This window comes from Athene noctua, chromosome 9, assembly GCF_965140245.1.
Source record: "Athene noctua chromosome 9, bAthNoc1.hap1.1, whole genome shotgun sequence".
Taxonomy (NCBI): Eukaryota; Metazoa; Chordata; class Aves; order Strigiformes; family Strigidae; genus Athene; species Athene noctua.
This window is the reverse complement of record NC_134045.1, coordinates 25869280-25885525: the sequence shown is the minus strand read 5'-3', so window position 1 is coordinate 25885525 and position 16246 is coordinate 25869280. Positions and strand designations below refer to the sequence as shown.

At 58.7% G+C, this 16246-nt stretch overlaps 4 protein-coding genes across 9 annotated transcripts in view; 2 read left to right on the top strand and 2 right to left on the bottom strand.

Annotated features, from left to right (window-relative positions):
* The first annotated feature begins 165 nt into the window (after positions 1 to 165).
* MVD (mevalonate diphosphate decarboxylase) lies at positions 166 to 4113 on the top strand. Its single transcript, XM_074913538.1, has 10 exons — positions 166 to 291; positions 711 to 781; positions 899 to 1013; positions 1090 to 1236; positions 1560 to 1759; positions 1897 to 1971; positions 2157 to 2375; positions 2477 to 2592; positions 2684 to 2792; positions 3391 to 4113. Exons 1-10 carry the CDS (start codon positions 222 to 224, stop codon positions 3469 to 3471), a joined length of 1203 nt encoding a protein of 400 aa, XP_074769639.1. The 5' UTR covers positions 166 to 221; the 3' UTR covers positions 3472 to 4113.
* CYBA (cytochrome b-245 alpha chain) lies at positions 2769 to 6619 on the top strand. The gene is made up of 7 exons (XM_074913540.1): positions 2769 to 2792; positions 4174 to 4320; positions 4873 to 4942; positions 5116 to 5190; positions 5442 to 5525; positions 5605 to 5686; positions 5774 to 6619. The coding sequence occupies exons 2-7, from the start codon at positions 4263 to 4265 to the stop codon at positions 5954 to 5956; spliced, it is 552 nt and encodes a 183-aa protein (XP_074769641.1). The 5' UTR covers positions 2769 to 2792; positions 4174 to 4262; the 3' UTR covers positions 5957 to 6619.
* A 1327-nt stretch (positions 6620 to 7946) lies between these two features.
* IL17C (interleukin 17C) lies at positions 7947 to 10579 on the bottom strand. The gene is made up of 3 exons (XM_074913673.1): positions 10532 to 10579; positions 8425 to 8762; positions 7947 to 8196 (listed from the first exon to the last, which is right to left on the bottom strand). Exons 1-3 carry the CDS (start codon positions 10577 to 10579, stop codon positions 7947 to 7949), a joined length of 636 nt encoding a protein of 211 aa, XP_074769774.1.
* Positions 10580 to 14817: 4238 nt separating this feature from the next.
* ZC3H18 (zinc finger CCCH-type containing 18) overlaps positions 14818 to 16246 on the bottom strand; it is a 49135-nt gene continuing 47706 nt past the window's right edge. For all 6 annotated transcript variants that reach the window (XM_074913392.1, XM_074913393.1, XM_074913395.1 and 3 more), the window contains one exon: positions 14818 to 15610. In XM_074913392.1, coding sequence (XP_074769493.1) covers positions 15412 to 15610 — 199 coding nt within the window. In that variant the 3' untranslated portion in view covers positions 14818 to 15411. The remainder of the gene's footprint in view (positions 15611 to 16246) is intronic.

The following is a 16246-nucleotide window of genomic DNA, read 5'->3' as shown; positions in this document are numbered from 1 at the left end:
GGCGCCCCCGCACGTCCGTGCCAGCGCCGGCAGGGGGCGGGGCGGGGCCTCTCCGTGGTCCGATCGCTGCCATTGGCCATCGGGCACAGGGCGCTGCGGCGCCGGCCAATGGGAAGGCGGGAACCCGCCACAGGCGACGGCCACAGGTGGCGCGGGGGGCGGGGCTTGATGCCGCCCGCACTTGTCCGGGAGCAGCCGGGAGCGGCGGCAGCGGCAGCGCGATGGCGGAGGAGCGGGCGCTCGCCATGGTCACCTGCACCGCCCCCGTCAACATCGCCGTCATCAAGTACTGTGAGTACCGGCACCCCTCGCTCCCGGGACGGTCCCCGGGACGCGCCCCCGGGGGGCCCAGGCGGGACGGGGACACCCCCGGCCGTGCGGGTCGGGCCGGTGGCGGGAGGGAGCAGCGGGGCCGGGCCATGCGCGGGGGAGCGTGACGGCGAGCTGGGACACGCTGGGCCGAGCCGTGCCGGGCTGTGCCAGGCCGGCCTATGACGGGCCGTGCCGCGCCGTGTGGTGCGGTGCCATGGCAAGCGGTGCCTCTGCCGTGCTGTGCCGTCCTGTGCCGTGCCAGACGATACTGGGCCGTGCCGAGCTGTGCTGTGCCATGCCAAGTGATACTGTGCCATGCCGTGCTGTGCCGTGCCAAGTGATACTGTGCTGTGCCAAGCTGTGCCAAGCCAACCCGTGCCGTGCCATGTCTCTTGCAGGGGGCAAGCGGGACAATGACCTGATCCTGCCCATCAACTCCTCCCTGAGCGTGACACTGCACCAGGACCAGGTTGGTGCGGGGTCAGGGTGGGGGTCAGGCCCCTCTGCCCTCCCTCTACCCCCCAGCCCGTGCTCAAGGGGGTGCTGAGCCCCCCACCTGCCGCACTCACCCCGCTCTCCCCGGCAGCTGAAGACCACCACCACGGCTGCCGCCAGCCGGGACTTCGCGGAGGACCGGCTCTGGCTTAACGGGGAGGAGGCCGACGTGGGGCACCCGCGGCTGCAGGCCTGTCTGCGGGAGGGTGAGCGTCCCTGGGAGCCGGGTGGGGTGTCCCCCACGCCCCCTCCAACCCCAACACGGCTCCTCTCCCCTCGCAGTGCGGCGCCTGGCCCGAAAGCGCCGGGGTGGCGGCACCGAGGACTCATCCCCGCTCAACCTCTCCTACAAAATCCACATCGCCACCGAGAACAACTTCCCCACCGCCGCCGGCTTGGCCTCCTCCGCCGCCGGCTACGCCTGCCTGGGTGGGTGAGCAGGGCCACAGCGGGGTGACAAGATTAGGCTGGCTCTGAGGAAGGATTTCTGTGCAGAAGGGGCTGTTGGGCGTTGGAATGGGCTGCCCAGGGCAGGGGGGAGTCCCCGGGATCCCTGGGGGGGTTGAAGAGTCGGGCTGAGCCAGCGCTGAGGGATCTGGTGGGGTTGGGAACGGTCAGGGCGAGGGTCATGGTTGGGCTGGAGGAGCTGCAAGGGCTTTTCCAACCCAGGTGATTCTGTGGCGAGGCTTGTGGGGTGGTGTTGGTGGTGGGGGTGATGCCCCCCCTGCCCTGACCCCTCCGTGTCCCCGCAGTGTCGGCGCTGGCGCGGCTCTACGGCGTGGAGGGCGAGCTGTCGGAGGTGGCGCGGCGCGGCTCGGGCAGCGCCTGCCGCAGCATGTTGGGGGGCTTCGTGCAGTGGCAACGGGGCGAGCGGCCCGACGGCAGGGACAGCCTCGCTCACCAAGTGGCCCCCGAATCGCACTGGCCGGAGCTCAGGGTCCTCATCCTGGTGGTGAGGCACTGGAGAGGGGGGCAGATTGGGGCGGAGGGGGGGCACCCCCAACCCTGTGTGGGAGCAGACGCGGGGGCGCTCAGGCTGGGTTTGGGCGCTCGGAGCGGGGGGTCACATCCTGGTTTTTGGGGCCCAAGGTCAGTGGGGAGAAGAAGCAGGTGGGCAGCACGGCGGGGATGCAGACCAGCGTGGACACCAGCCCCTTGCTGAAGGTACGGGGCGACGGGCCTAATCCTGCCCCGGGCTGGGTTTGGGGTCCCGTTTCCCCAAATGGGGGGAGCGACGGGGGGTGTGGGGGAGATTTTTGCCCCTGTGGTGCCGCCTGAGTGCAGCGCCAAGGCTGGCGGCGCCGTGGTGTCCCCGGGCCGGGGTGACGGCCACGCGCCTGCCGCGGCAGCACCGGGCGGAGGCGGTGGTGCCGGAGCGCTTGGCCCTGATGATGCGGCACATCCGTGAGCGGGATTTCGAGGGTTTCGGGCAACTCACCATGCGGGACAGCAACCAGTTCCACGCCACCTGCCTCGACACCTTCCCCCCCATCTTCTACCTCAACGACCTCTCGCGGCACATCATCGCCTTGGCACATCGCTTCAACGCCCACCACGGACGCACCAAGGTACCGGGGCTGGCCACGCTGGCCCAAACGGGGGCTACCGGGTTTGCTGCGGCGCCGTAGCCCCCTGATGGGGTCCCCGTGCCCGCCTCGTCCCGCCGCAGGTAGCCTACACCTTCGACGCCGGCCCCAACGCCGTCATCTTCACGCTGGCCGACACCGTGGCCGAGTTCGTGGAGGTGGTGAGACGCAGCTTCCCCCCCGCCACCAACGGGGACCAGTAAGGGCGATCCCATCTCTTACTGGGAGGGGAGCAGGGTGGTGGGAGAGGCGGGGGGTGGCTCGGGACTGAGCGCTGGGCTGTGCCGCAGGTTCGTGCGGGGGCTGCCCGTGGGCTCGGCCTCGCTGCCGGAGGCGCTGGTGGCGGCCGTGGTGCCCGAGCCGGTGCCGGGGGCTGTCCGGTACATCCTGCACACCCAGGTATGGGGCGGGGGGCGCGGGGGCCGGGGCCGTGACTGCCCGGCCTCTATGGTGAGGCTGTCCCCAGCCTCAGGGCTGTGTGTGGGACCCCTTCCCCTTTCCCTGTCCCCAGGGGGGTGTGTGGGACCCCTTCCCCTTTCCCCGTCCCCAGGGGGGTGTGTGGGACCCCTTTCCCCTTTCCCCGTCCCCAGGGGGGTGTGTGGGACCCCTTTCCCCTTTCCCCGTCCCCAGGGGGGTGTGTGGGACCCCTTTCCCCTTTCCCCGTCCCCAGGGGGGTGTGTGGGACCCCTTCCCCTTTCCCCGTCCCCAGGGGGGTGTGTGGGACCCCTTCCCCTTTCCCCGTCCCCAGGGGGGTGTGTGGGACCCCTTTCCCCGTCCCCAGGGGGGTGTGTGGGACCCCTTCGCTGTCCCCAGGGGTGCACAGGACCCTGTGCCCATTCCAGGGGGGGTGTGCAGGACCCCATCCCTAGACATGTATCCACTGGCACAACCAAGGGGGTGGCTTTTTGGGGTCCCAGAGCTGCCCCACAGCCCCGAGGGGGGTCCCTGGTGTCTGTCCCTTGCCCCCCTTGTCCCTAACCCACCTTTGGCCCCACAGCCCGGCCCCGGTCCCCAGCTCCTGGATGACCCCAGCCAGCACCTCCTGGGAGCCGACGGGCTGCCCCGGGGACGGCCGTGACACACCGGGGGGGTGTGGGGCGGTCTGTCGGTGCCACCCGGCGGGGGGGGGCTGGGGGTGCTGCGTCCACCGCGGTGCAAAGCTGTCCCCAGCCCTGGGGCAGGATGTGACTCCCGGGGCTGGTTTTTACTCTTTTGTAAGGAAATAGAGGGTTTCCGGCTGCAGCGCTGTTCTGGGGTGTTCGGGGGTGGGAGGGGGGGCTGGTTCCTGCTAACGGCTGTGCTGGGCCTGATCCTGTCCCCCATCACCCCCAGTGTCCCTGCTGGGACCGATCCTGTCCCCCCTGCACAGCCCCTGTCACCCCACCTGGCTCCTGCCCCCCCCATGTCCATTGTGGGGCTGCTCCTGTCCCCTGTCGCCCCCCCCCCCAGTGTTGTCCCTGCTGGGACTGATCCTGTTCCCACCCCCCCCATACACACCCCCTGTCCCCCTGCGTGTCCCTTGTGGGCCCGATCCTGACCCCCTGCGCCACCCTCGTCCCTCCCCCATGTCCCTTGTGGGCCCAATCCTGTCCCCCAGGACCGGACTGATCGTGTCCCCCCACATGTCCCCTGTCCCCCCTCCGTGTCCCTTGTGGGCCCGATCCTGACCCCCAGGACCGGTGCTGTGTACCCCCCGTGGGGGCGTGGCCTATGGGAGGAGGGGGCGTGGCCTATGACGAAGGGGGCGTGGCGGGCGCCTGGTTACATTGTAGCGACGCAGTCGCCTTCCGGGTCGGGCCGAGAAGAGCCGAGTTTGACTGAGCCGAGCTTAACCGAGCCGAGCCTAACCGTGCCGAGCCTGCCCGAGCCATGGGGCAGATCGAGTGGGCCATGTGGGCTAACGAGCAGGCGCTGGCGGCCGGGCTCAGTGAGTGCGGGGGGGCGGAGGTGGGGACCGGGCTGTCCCCGCCCGGTGTCAGCGGCTGGAGGAAACGGGGTGGGGGGGGGGGGTCGGGGGGGGTGGTCTGAGCCCCGGGGGGGTCCCGGGACTGAGCGGGGGGTGCTGGGGGCTTCCGGGGTGGCGAAAGAGAAAGCGGGAGGCGGCGGGGAAGCCCGGCGCAGAGCCGCCTCTTTCTTCCTCCTCTTTTTTTCTTCCTCTTCCTCCCCCCGCTCCCCAGCCATCCTGCCCACTCAGGGCACCCACAGAGGAGCCAAGCTCATGGGTGGGGGTGACATGTGGCTACAGGGCCAAACCCCTCCCCCTAGACACCCCCCCCCCCCCAGCCCGGAGTCCCCCATTTCCCTTCCCTGAACCCAGGGGGGTCCCCCCACATCATCCCCCCGGCACCCCCCATGTCAGGGTCATTATCACAGTTGGGGGGGGGGGGGGAGCTGTATATGGGCTGGAGGTTTGGATCCCAGGTTTGGGGGGGGCCGTACCCCCAGCAGGGCCCCCAGCAGCCCCGCTGTGTCCCCCCAGTCATGCTGACGGGCGGGATCGTGGCCGTGGCGGGGCAGTTCAAGGGCTGGTACTTCGCGGCGTACGCCATGTATCCTTGCGGAGAGGATGCTGGGGGGGGGACACACGCATCCTCCTCCCCAGTCTGGGCCCAGATCGCTCTTTCCCTGCCCCAAACAGCCCTTTTTTTTTGGGGGGGGGTGTGGGGGGTGTGTGTGTTGTGCCTGGCCCCGAGCACCCCTTTCCTTGACACCCCCCCTTCAGCGTGGCAGGCGTCTTGGTCTGCCTGCTCGAGTACCCCAGGAGCAAGCGGAAAAAGGGCTCCACCATGGAGAGGTGGTAAGTGGGGGGGGGGGGCTGTGTCTGCCCCCCACCTCACCCCCACCCCTGGGACTGGGGGTCCTGGGATCCCCCCCAAACACAGCAACATGGGAGCGGTGGGGTGGGAGCAGGCCTGGACCCCATGGGTGGGTTCCCTGGGGTGCCCCATGCAGGGACAGCATGGAAATGGCAGGGGGGTGTCCCTTGAGGCTGGGGGTCCCCCCTTGGGGAGGGCGGGCCTCTCTGACCCCCCCAGTGTTGCTCTGCAGCGGCCAGAAGTACATGACAGCGGTGGTGAAGGTGTTTGGGCCCCTCACCCGGAATTACTACATCCGAGCCGTCCTGCACGCCGCGTAAGTGGGGTGCAGGGTCCGGGATGGGGTGCAGCGCCCCCCCGCAGCCCCCCCCCGAACCCCCCAATCTCTCGCACAGCCTGGCTGTCCCCGCTGGCTTCCTTCTCTCCACCATCCTGGGCACCGTTTGCCTGGGCATCGCCAGTGGCATCTACCTGCTGGTGAGTGGGCTGAGGGGTGATTTTGGGGGGGCTGAGGGCCTGGCTGGAGGAGGGGGCCCCCCCTCAGTGTCCCCCGTGGCTTTGCAGGCGGCGGTGCGCGGGGAGGAGTGGAGACCCATCGAGCAGAAGCCCCGGGAGCGGCCGCACGTTGGGGACACCATCAAGCAGCCGCCCAGCAACCCCCCGCCCCGGCCCCCCGCTGACGCCCGCAAGAAGCAGCCGGCGGAGGTGGGGGGGCAGGTGAACCCCATCCCCGTCGAGGCTGAATAACGGGGTGTGGGGGTGTGGGGGGCCCTCCTGCCGCTGCTGCACCGCTCGTGCTCCCGCTTCCCCGATGCACGCCGGCTTCACCAGGGAACCGGGGTGCCCGGGATCCCCAAAACCCAGGGGTGCTCAGTGCCTTGAGGGGGTCCCCAGCTCCCTGGGGCACCCCAACTCCAGGGGCTCCCCAAATCCCTGAGAGCTTCCCAGATCCCAGGGATCCCTAAATCCATGGGGGTACTGAGCTCCTGAGGGTGTCCCCAGCTCCCTGGGGCTCCCCAAATTCCTGAGATCTTCCCAGTTCCTGGAGACCCCCAGATTCCTGAGATCTTCCCAGATCCCAGGGATCCCCAAATCCACGGGGGTGCTCAGCACCTTGAGGGGGTCCCCAGCTCCCTGGGGCTCCCATCTCCTGGGGATCCCCCAATTACTGAACATTTCCAGGTCCTGGGGCTCCCCAGATTCCTGAGTGCTCCCCAGATCCCCGGGGGGGGTGGGTTTGCTCAACTCCCTGAGGGGTCCCAGCTCTCCGAGCACCCCCCAGTTCACTTTTGGGGGGGTGTTTGTGTGTGCGTGTAATCCCCAGCCCCCGGGGACCCCCAGCTCTGTGGGGAATCCCCAGCTCCCCGAGGGGTCCCCAGGCCCTGCAGCCCCCCGTGGCAGGAGGGGGGGGGTGGGGGGGTGGGATCAGGCAGCTTTGCTTTTGCTGTTTTTTTTGTAATTTCTGCAGTTGCTGTTGCAATAAAAGGTGGGAAAGGCACCCGCTTCCCCCCACCCCCCCCCCTCGCCTCCTGCTCCCCTGGGGGGGGGGGGGGGGGGGGGGCTGGCTGCAGCTGCTGGGGATGGGTTTTGGGGGGGGGATTTAAGGATAAATTAGGGGGGGGCAGGGATGTGTCTGCAGGAACATGTTGTGGGGGCTCCCCCCCAAGTCCTGTGGCCTCCTCAAATCTTCCATGGACCCAAGGGGGGGGTGAGGGGGGGGACACACACACACACACCTGCGCTGCAGCTGCACAGCGTGTCCCAGTGGAGCCCCCAACACCTGGGGTGACCCCCCCCCCCCCTGCCCTGGGGGCGTGGGGTGGGGACGTTTCCCTCCCCACTCACAGGACCAGGCGCTGCTGGGTGGTGACAAACCCTTGACCCTGCTGAGCACCATCAGCAGCTCTGCCCCCCCCCACCCCCAGCCCTTTTCCCCCCCCCGGTCTGGTGAGGGGTGCAGCCCCCTCCCCGGCCACCCATGGGTGCTGGGGGGTGCATGGGGTGCTGGGCCTGTGGGTGCCCCAGGACAGAGCTGTGGGAAAGAGGTGGGTGGTGGGGTGCTGCGGGTGCTCGCCTCCCCCCCCCCCCTCCCCTCCAGGGCTGGGGGGGTGTGGTACCCCCCCTTCCCTCCCACCCTCTGCATCACCTCCCAGTTCCTCCTGGGTGTCCCACAGCCGAGCGTCGCCCCACGGGACACCCCATGGATGTACCCTCAGCCCCATTTGCCCCCCCCCCGCGACTGCCACGCCACCCCGGCTGGGAACAGAGCGAGGAGGAACAGAGCAAGGACCATGCTGGGGGGGTGGGATGTGGGGGGGGGGTCAGCCTTTATTTGCAGGCTGCAGAGCGCCAGCGTTAAATAACATTAGAGAGGAGACAATAAATAGCTCTGGGGGGGTGGGGAATAAATAACCAGCGACACCCCCCCCCCCCCTCCAGGGAGCACCTGTGGGTCTTCGGGCACCATGGGGTGACGCTGGACCCGGAGTCGCAGCCTTGGCCGGGGGGGGGGCGTGTGTCAGCAATAAATATGGGTTAAAAAAAGTCCCCCAGCGACAAGGCTTATAAATAACTCATAAATAAGAAGGTGAGGGGTTGGGGGGGGGGCACACACACCTGGGGGGGGGTGAGGGGGTGCTGGGTGGGTGCTCTAAAACAAGCACGGGTGGGGGTGGATGCGGTGACACGGTCACGCTACGGGGGCTGGGGGGGGGGTGTAGGTCAGTGTGGGGGGGTCTCAGCGCCCGGTGCGGGGCAGGACGCAGGTGCAGCCCACGGGCACCCTGATGTAGTCCACCTCGAAGGTGACGAGGCCGCGGCCGGCGGGGTGCGGGCAGGGCTTGCGCCGCAGGACCATCATGGTTTGGTGGATGGCCACCGAGTTGAGCGACGTCGTCTCGCGGCCCGTCTTGACGTCCACGCAGCCGCTGCAGAGGCACTCGGCGAAGGCCAGCTTGCGGGGGTAGCGGTTCTCGTCCTCATCGATGCTGTGGAAAAAGTTGGGGGGGGCGCACAGTCAGCGAGCCCCTTCCCCTGTAGCCCCCCCCCCACACACAAAGTCCCCCCACGCTGGACTCGACCCGTCTGGGCAAGCAAGGGGGATGCTCCAGGTGACGGATGCGCGGGGAAACTGAGGCACGGTGGGAAGGGGGTGTGTCGCGGGTCGCGGGGGGGGGGGGGGGTTTGGGGACACACACACACACACACACACTCACCGGTAGCGCCACGGGGAGATGGAGCGCTCGTTGTGCTCGCTGCGGGGCCCGGCGCGGAGCTGCAGCGCGGGGCAGGTGCGAGGGCGGTGGCGGCGGGGCCGGCGGGGGCCGGGGGCCTCCTGCAGCCCTTCCAGTTGCGGCACCAGTTGTACTGGTACGTGGTGGTCCCAGCGCAGGTGGCGGCCCAGGGGGTGCGCGGGGGCTTGGCCGTCGCGCAGGTCGGCAGCGCTGTAGCAGTGGCCGTGGGGATGGGGGAGGCCGGGGGGGCTGCCGGGGGGGCGGCGGAGCCCGAGGCACAGCGTCAGGGCGCCCAGCAGCGCCAGGGCTCCCGGCCAGGCCTGGGCGAGAGCCTGGGTCAGCGGGGGGGGCGCAGCCCTGCACCCCCGGGGCACAGCCCAGGCACCGGCAGAGCCCCCCCCGCTCCCTCCCGGGGCCTTTAGGGGCGAGCTCACTGCCCCCCCCAACCTCCGGGGCCCCTGGGGGGGGATCGCACCCAGAGCGCCACATGCACACGTATGTACAGCTCCACACAGAGTGTGCACGCACACAGCTGTGCATACGTGTCCATACACCCCCCCCCCACACACACACACAGAGCCTACCTGTACGTACACACGCGGTGCCAGCACACACAGAGCTACACGCACACGTATGTGCAGCTGTATGTACAGAGAGCGTGCCTGTACGTACACACACAGTGTCAGCACAGAGCTACACACACACACACACACGTATGTGCATCCATATGTACAGAGCGTGCCTGTATGTACACAAACAGTGTCAGCACAGAGCTACACACACACGTATGTGCAGCTGTATGTACAGAGCATGCCTGTATGTACACACACAGTGTCAGCACAGAGCTACACACACACACACACGTATGTGCATCCATATGTACAGAGCGTGCCTGTATGTACACAGTGTCAGCAGCTACACACACACGTATGTGCAGCTGTATGTACAGAGCGTGCCTGTATGTACACACACAGTGTCAGCACAGAGCTACACACACACACACACGTATGTGCATCCATATGTACAGAGAGCATGCCTGTATGTACACACACAGTGTCAGCACAGAGCTACACACACACACGTATGTGCATCCATATGTACAGAGAGCATGCCTGTATGTACACACACAGTGTCAGCACAGAGCTACACACACACACACGTATGTGCATCCGTATGTACAGAGAGCATGCCTGTATGTACACACACAGTGTCAGCACAGAGCTACACACACACATGTATGTGCAGCTGTATGTACAGAGAGCATGCCTGTATGTACACAGTGTCAGCAGCTACACACGCACAGAGCACACCCGTATGTACACCCAGAGCTGTACACACACACGTATGTACATCTCTACACAGAGAGCACATTTATATGTACACACATAGAGCTGTACATACACACACCCACACACACACACAGAGCTACCCACACGTACATCTAGACACACGCAGAGCACATTTATATGTAGCGTGCCAGTACACACAGATCTACACACACATGTACACCTACATCCACCCATAAACACGAGCACAGCTATATGTAGTTGTACACACACACACGTATGTACATCTATACACACATAGAGCATATTTATACATACAGAGCACCAGCACACACAGAGCTACATGTACACACACACCCCGACACCAAGCACAGCTCCATGTACACACAGAGCTATACATACACATATGTACATCTACACACACAGAGCATATTTATATGTACAGAGTGCCAGCACACACACAGCTGCACATACACAGTGAATACCTGCGTGCACACACACGCGTGTATATATTCTATATGTACGTACACACACGTATGTATATACAACTACATGTACACACATGTATGCATATGTATCTATGTGCACACACATATATACATCTGTATGTACACACGTGCATACATATATACACTTATATGTACACACACGTATGTATATGTATGTGCACACACGTATATACATCTGTATGTACACACACATATATACATTTGTATGTACACACACGTATGTATATACATCTACATGTACACACACACAGAGTGTCAGCACACATGTAGCTCTGCCCAAACACACGGACTCACCACCAGCACACGTAAAGATACCACCAGTGCGTGGACACACGTAGCCATGCAAGTGCGTGTATACAAGCACATATATACACAGAGGTGCCCCACGCTCCCCTGCCACACGTAGACACACGGGTACACACACACACACACACGCAGGGGTGTCAGCCTGTGCACATCTACACACACACACAGAGGTAAAAACACGCATGCAGAGCTCCATAGGGACGCAGGCATGTATGCAAACACATAGATTAACATACATACAAACACACACACACACATATTATCATATATGCACACAAATCATACATGCAAACACACACATTATCATATATGCACACACATCATACATGCAAACACACAGAGATTATCATACATGCAATCACACACATCATACATGCAAACACACATTATCATACATGCAAACACACACGTCGTCATACATGTAAACACGTCATACATGCAAACACACACATCATACATGCAAACACACATAGAGTATCATACATGAAAAACACACATTATCATACATGCAAACAGACACACAGAGTATCATACATGCAAACACACACATTATCATACATGCACACACATGATCATACATGCAAACACACATTATCATACATGCAAACACACATTATCATACATGCAACACACACATAGAGTATCATACATGCAAACACACACATTATCATACATGCAAACACACACACAGAGTAGCATACATGCAAACACACACATTATCATACATGCAAACACACACAGAGAGTATCATACATGCAAACACACACATTATCATACATGCAAACACACACACAGAGTAGCATACATGCAAACACACACATTATCATACATGCAAACACACACTATCATACATGCAAACACACACACAGAGTATCATACATGCAAACACACACTATCATACATGCAAACACACAGAGTATCATACATGCAAACACACACTATCATACATGCAAACACACACATAGAGTATCATACATGCAAACAGACCGATATTTCCAGCACTGAACCATCTTTCCACGCGCACACAGACGCCCCCCAACACCCGCAGCACCAGCACTCGTGCAAAGACCCGTGTGCAGGCGCACGTACAGAGCACTATACTCCCCCCGTACTCCTTCACGCGTGCATCTACACCCCCGTGTAAAACCCGCAGCACACACACACACACACACCCCCCGTACGCCCAGGAGCGCACACACGTGTCTACACGCAGCAGCATCCACCCGCTGCGGAGCTCTTACACACGCGTGTGCAAACACCCCCCAGGCGTGCACACACACACACACACACACACACACACACACGCTACTCAACACCCCCCCCATGCACATTCCCCCCCCCAACCCCAACATCCCACCGCCCCCAGGCCCCACGTTACCATCAGGTGGGCGTCGAGCGCGACGAGGAAGAGGAGTAGGGTCAAAATTGGGGAGCTGGGAGGGTTTTTTTGGGTTTGGTTTGGGGTTTTTTTTGGTTGTTTTTTTTTTTTTTTTTGGGGGGGGGGGATCCCCTTATGATCGGCTACCCCCGAGGCTGCCGAGTGGCAGCACCGCCGTCGTCGCTGCCTTTATATAGCGCTCGGGCAGGTGATGTACACACACACCTGGAAACTCCGGCTGCCTTCCTCCACCCCGCGGGCTGTCACACTTCCTTCTCCTCGTTCCAGCCCGGAAATTAAGTTCTTGACACCCCCCAAAAAAAAAAAAAAAAAAAAAAAAAAAAAAAAAAAAAAGCAAGGAAGAGATTTGGAGGGAATCTTGGTGGCTAGCGGCTTGGTTGACCTGATGGCCACTGGGGTCTGGGGGATTGGGTGGGGAGGGTTGGGGGGGGCTGCAGGTGCCCTGGGTTCCCGCCCAGCAGCCCCCCCCCAGCCCTCCGTTGCCCCTTGGGGACCCCCCAAACCCCAGCCCCGTTGCGTAACCCCCGCGCTGAGCTCACGGGCACGTTCCCGGGGTGCCGGGGCAGAAATCCCCAGTTGGGCAACTCTGGAAAAGGGCTGAGGGGGGGGAGGATGTGCTGGGGTCAGGGCAGATGGTTCAGGGAGGAGAAAAAATTCAAAATTGGTTTTTTTCTTCTCATCTTTTCTGTATTTTTTTCTTTTCTATATTTTTCTTGTTTTCTTCTTTCCTGTTTTCCTCTTTTGTTTTCTTTCCTGTTTATTTTCTATTATTTTATTTTCTTCTTTTCTATGTTTATTTTCTTGTCTTCATTTTTTTTCTATTGTTTTATTTTCTGTTTATTTTCTATCTTTATTTTCTATGTTTCTCTATGTCTATTTTCTTCTTTTCTATTACTTTCTTTTCTATATGTTTATTTTCTATCTCTATTTTCTTTTCTGTTTATTTTCTATTTTCTATTATTTTTTCTTCTTTTCTATTATTTTCTTCTTTTCTATATATTTTTCTTTTCCATGTTTTTCTTCTTTTCTATGTTTATTCTTTAATTTTCTATTTTCTGTTTATTTTCTTTTCTATATGTTGATTTTATTTTGTTTTTTTCATTTATTTTATGTTCTTTTCTGTTTTTCTTTTCTATTATTTTCTATGTTTTATGTTTGTTTTCTTCTTTTCTATTATTTTCTGTTTTCTTCTTTTCTATATATTTTTCTTTTCCATGTTTTTCTTCTCTTTTCTATTACTATGTTTATTCTTTTTTATTTTCCATTTCTTTTCTATATGTTGATTTTATTGTTTTTGTCCTGCTTATTTTGTTTTTATGTTCTTTTCTGTTTTTCTTTTCTATTATTTTCTGTTTTATGTTTGTTTTCTATTATTTTGTTTCTTTTCTATATTTATTTTCTTCTTTTCTATATATTTTTCTTTTCCATGTTTTTCTTCTTTGTTTATTCTTTTTTAATTTTCTATTTTCTGTTTTTCTTTTCTATATGTTGATTTTATTTTTTTTCGTTTGTTCTTTTCTGTTTTTCTTTCCTATTATTTTCTATGTTTTATGTTTGTTTTCTTCTTTTCTATTATTTTCTGTTTTCTTCTTTTCTATATATTTTTCTTTTCCATGTTTTTCTTCTCTTTTCTATTACTATGTTTATTCTTTTTTATTTTCCATTTTCTTTTCTATATGTTGATTTTATTGTTTTTGTCCTGCTTATTTTGTTTTTATGTTCTTTTCTATGTTTTTCTTTTCTATTATTTTCTGTTTTATGTTTGTTTTCTATTATTTTGTTTCTTTTCTATATTTATTTTCTATTATTTACTATGTTTCTTTTCTATATGTTTGTCTTCTATTATTTTCTATTTTTTTTCTGTTTCTTTTCTATTTTCCTCTTTTCTGTATGTTTATTTTCTTGTCTGCATCTTTATTTTCTTCTTGTCTATACTGTTTTCTTCTTGTCTGTATTTTTGTTTTCTTTTTCTTGTCTGTATGTTTATTTTTCTTCCTTTCTGTGTTTATGTTCTTGCACACAGCGCCGGGCTCGGGCTCACGGGGACCCACAGCACCCAGCCAGCACCGTGCCTGCCGCGCTGCACCGGGGGCTCAACGTCTGTGCAGGGGAAGGACTGGGGGTCCCCACAGCAGCCCAGTGGTCCCAGTATAGCAGGAAGCACAGGACTGGGGGGAGCATTCACACAGCTGCAGGACCCGCCGGAGCCATGCTTTGGTCTTTTACCAGAAAGAGGATTCGCACCCATTTTGGCAGTGACTTTATGGGGTGCTGCACCCCATCCCGAGCAGGCAGGGACAAGGCACACAGAGCCCCCCACCCCAGCATGTAAGAGGGGAACAGGGACCCCCCCCACATCCCCCCAAAACTCCAAGAGGAGCCCAGAGGCCCCCCCAGACTGCGCTGGGTAAAACCACCTCCAGGCCAGGCCGTAGAGCCCCCCCCTAACACTTAATACCAGTAGAACACGGGGTGTGAGGAGCAGGGGGGTCAGCGCACCTGAGAAGGGGGGTGCAGTGCTCCCCCAAGAGATATGGCACCTCCTCAAGCTCACACCAGCAGCAGAGAGAAGGAAAAATAAACTACACACCTCAAAGATGGGGGGGGGGATGGGGGGGACAGGCCCCCCAAGGCAAGGGAGAGGGAGGAGAGGGGATGTAGAGAAGAGTAGAGAAAGGAAGAAGTGGTTATCAAAATACTTTATTTCAGGGACATCCCTCCAAAAAAAAAAAAAAAAAAAAAAAAGGAAAAAAAAAAAAAAAGAGGAAAAAGGACCCTCCTTGTTAGACAGACATCCCCACAACACCTTCAGGGCTCCTTTTAAATCAACTAAAACAAGCCGATGCTTAAAATAAAAGACAGGTCATTTTCCCAATCAGACTTTAGTCAAGAATATATATATATTTTTGTTCCTGGAGAGGGGAGGAGGGCAGGGGGAGAAGGTGATGTTGCCAGCAGTTCACAGCAGTTTTCGGCTCTCTCGTTACACAGTATATAGTACTGCATTGCTGAAGACACTCAACACACAGCAGGGCTAACTAGGAGAATACAACTCAAGGCTAGCAAAGAGGAGAGGGCAGAGAGAAAGAGAGGAGAAGGGAGAGCAGCCGAGGGGGCTGGAGTCCTCTGTGCATAATTTACATGGAACCGGCGCTGGCAGAGCCAGGGGCTGGCCCCGCTCTGCCCTCGGGGAGCTGGGAGCGAGGCGTGGCGGGCGTCTCAGCTGACAAAACTTCAGTATTGTTATTATTTTTTTTTTTGTGTGGTTTTTTTTTGTTTTGTTTTGTGTTTTTTTGTTGTTTTTTTTTTTGTTTGTTTTGTTTTTTTTTTCAATGGGTTTTTCTTTTTTTAAAAAGAATCGCAGCCAAAATAAGACAGAACTGCAAAATCCCAAAGTGGCCGCTTTTACACTATTTATAAAAACATGAACAGTCACTACGGGGCAGAGCGGTGCTCCGCGCACGGCCCACTATACTTTCCCCGGGATTTTGGCCCGTTTGCGGGCGATGGCATCTTCCACCGCCTTGAGCTGCTTCAGGAGCTCCTCCCGGCGTGACAGGGTGCTGGACTTGCCCGCCTTGGCACCCGTGGGGCCCGGCTCGGATGCTTTGCCCGGAACGCTCGTCACTTTGCTGGAGCTCTTGGACTGAGGTGAGAGCTGGCGTTTCCTGGCAGAGGAAAAAAAAAAAAAAGAGGGGTGAGGGGGTGCTCGCAACCGAAAAAAGTGGTGGAGAGTTCTGAGCCCTGGCAGGATGCGAGGGAGCTGGCAGAGACACGAGGGAAAAGGGGAGAGCGGCCCAGGAGCGTCCCCACAGTCTCACATCCCGGCAGCGATGGTGCTGGGGGGCTGCCCCCGCCACGCTCAGCTCTGTGCTGATGCTGCATCGCTGAGGGAGCAAAGCAGAGTTGGGGGAACACTCCCCCCGAGGCGCTGGGAGAATGGGAGCCACCGTGTCACCTTACGGTGGGACTGGGACGGTGGGACCCGGGCGCAGAGCACAGCAGCCTGCCAGGGCTTTGCAGCGCTGCCAGCTCCGTACCACACCTCAGGCCTCGGAGCACCCGGGAAAGGCTGTGGCACCGCTGCTGCCCCATGTCACCGTCCCCTCCGTTAATGCATCTCTTTCTACTACACTGAAGAAGCGGGCTGTGCAAACGCGACCCAAACACCCCCAGCAGTTGAGGACACAGACCCCCTGGCTGCCCCAGGGGAACCCAGCGTGTCCTTAACCACCCCCGGGGCCCGCACAGGCCACGACGCTGACAATCTGAAGAGCAGCAGAGAGAAGAGGGACAAGAACCAA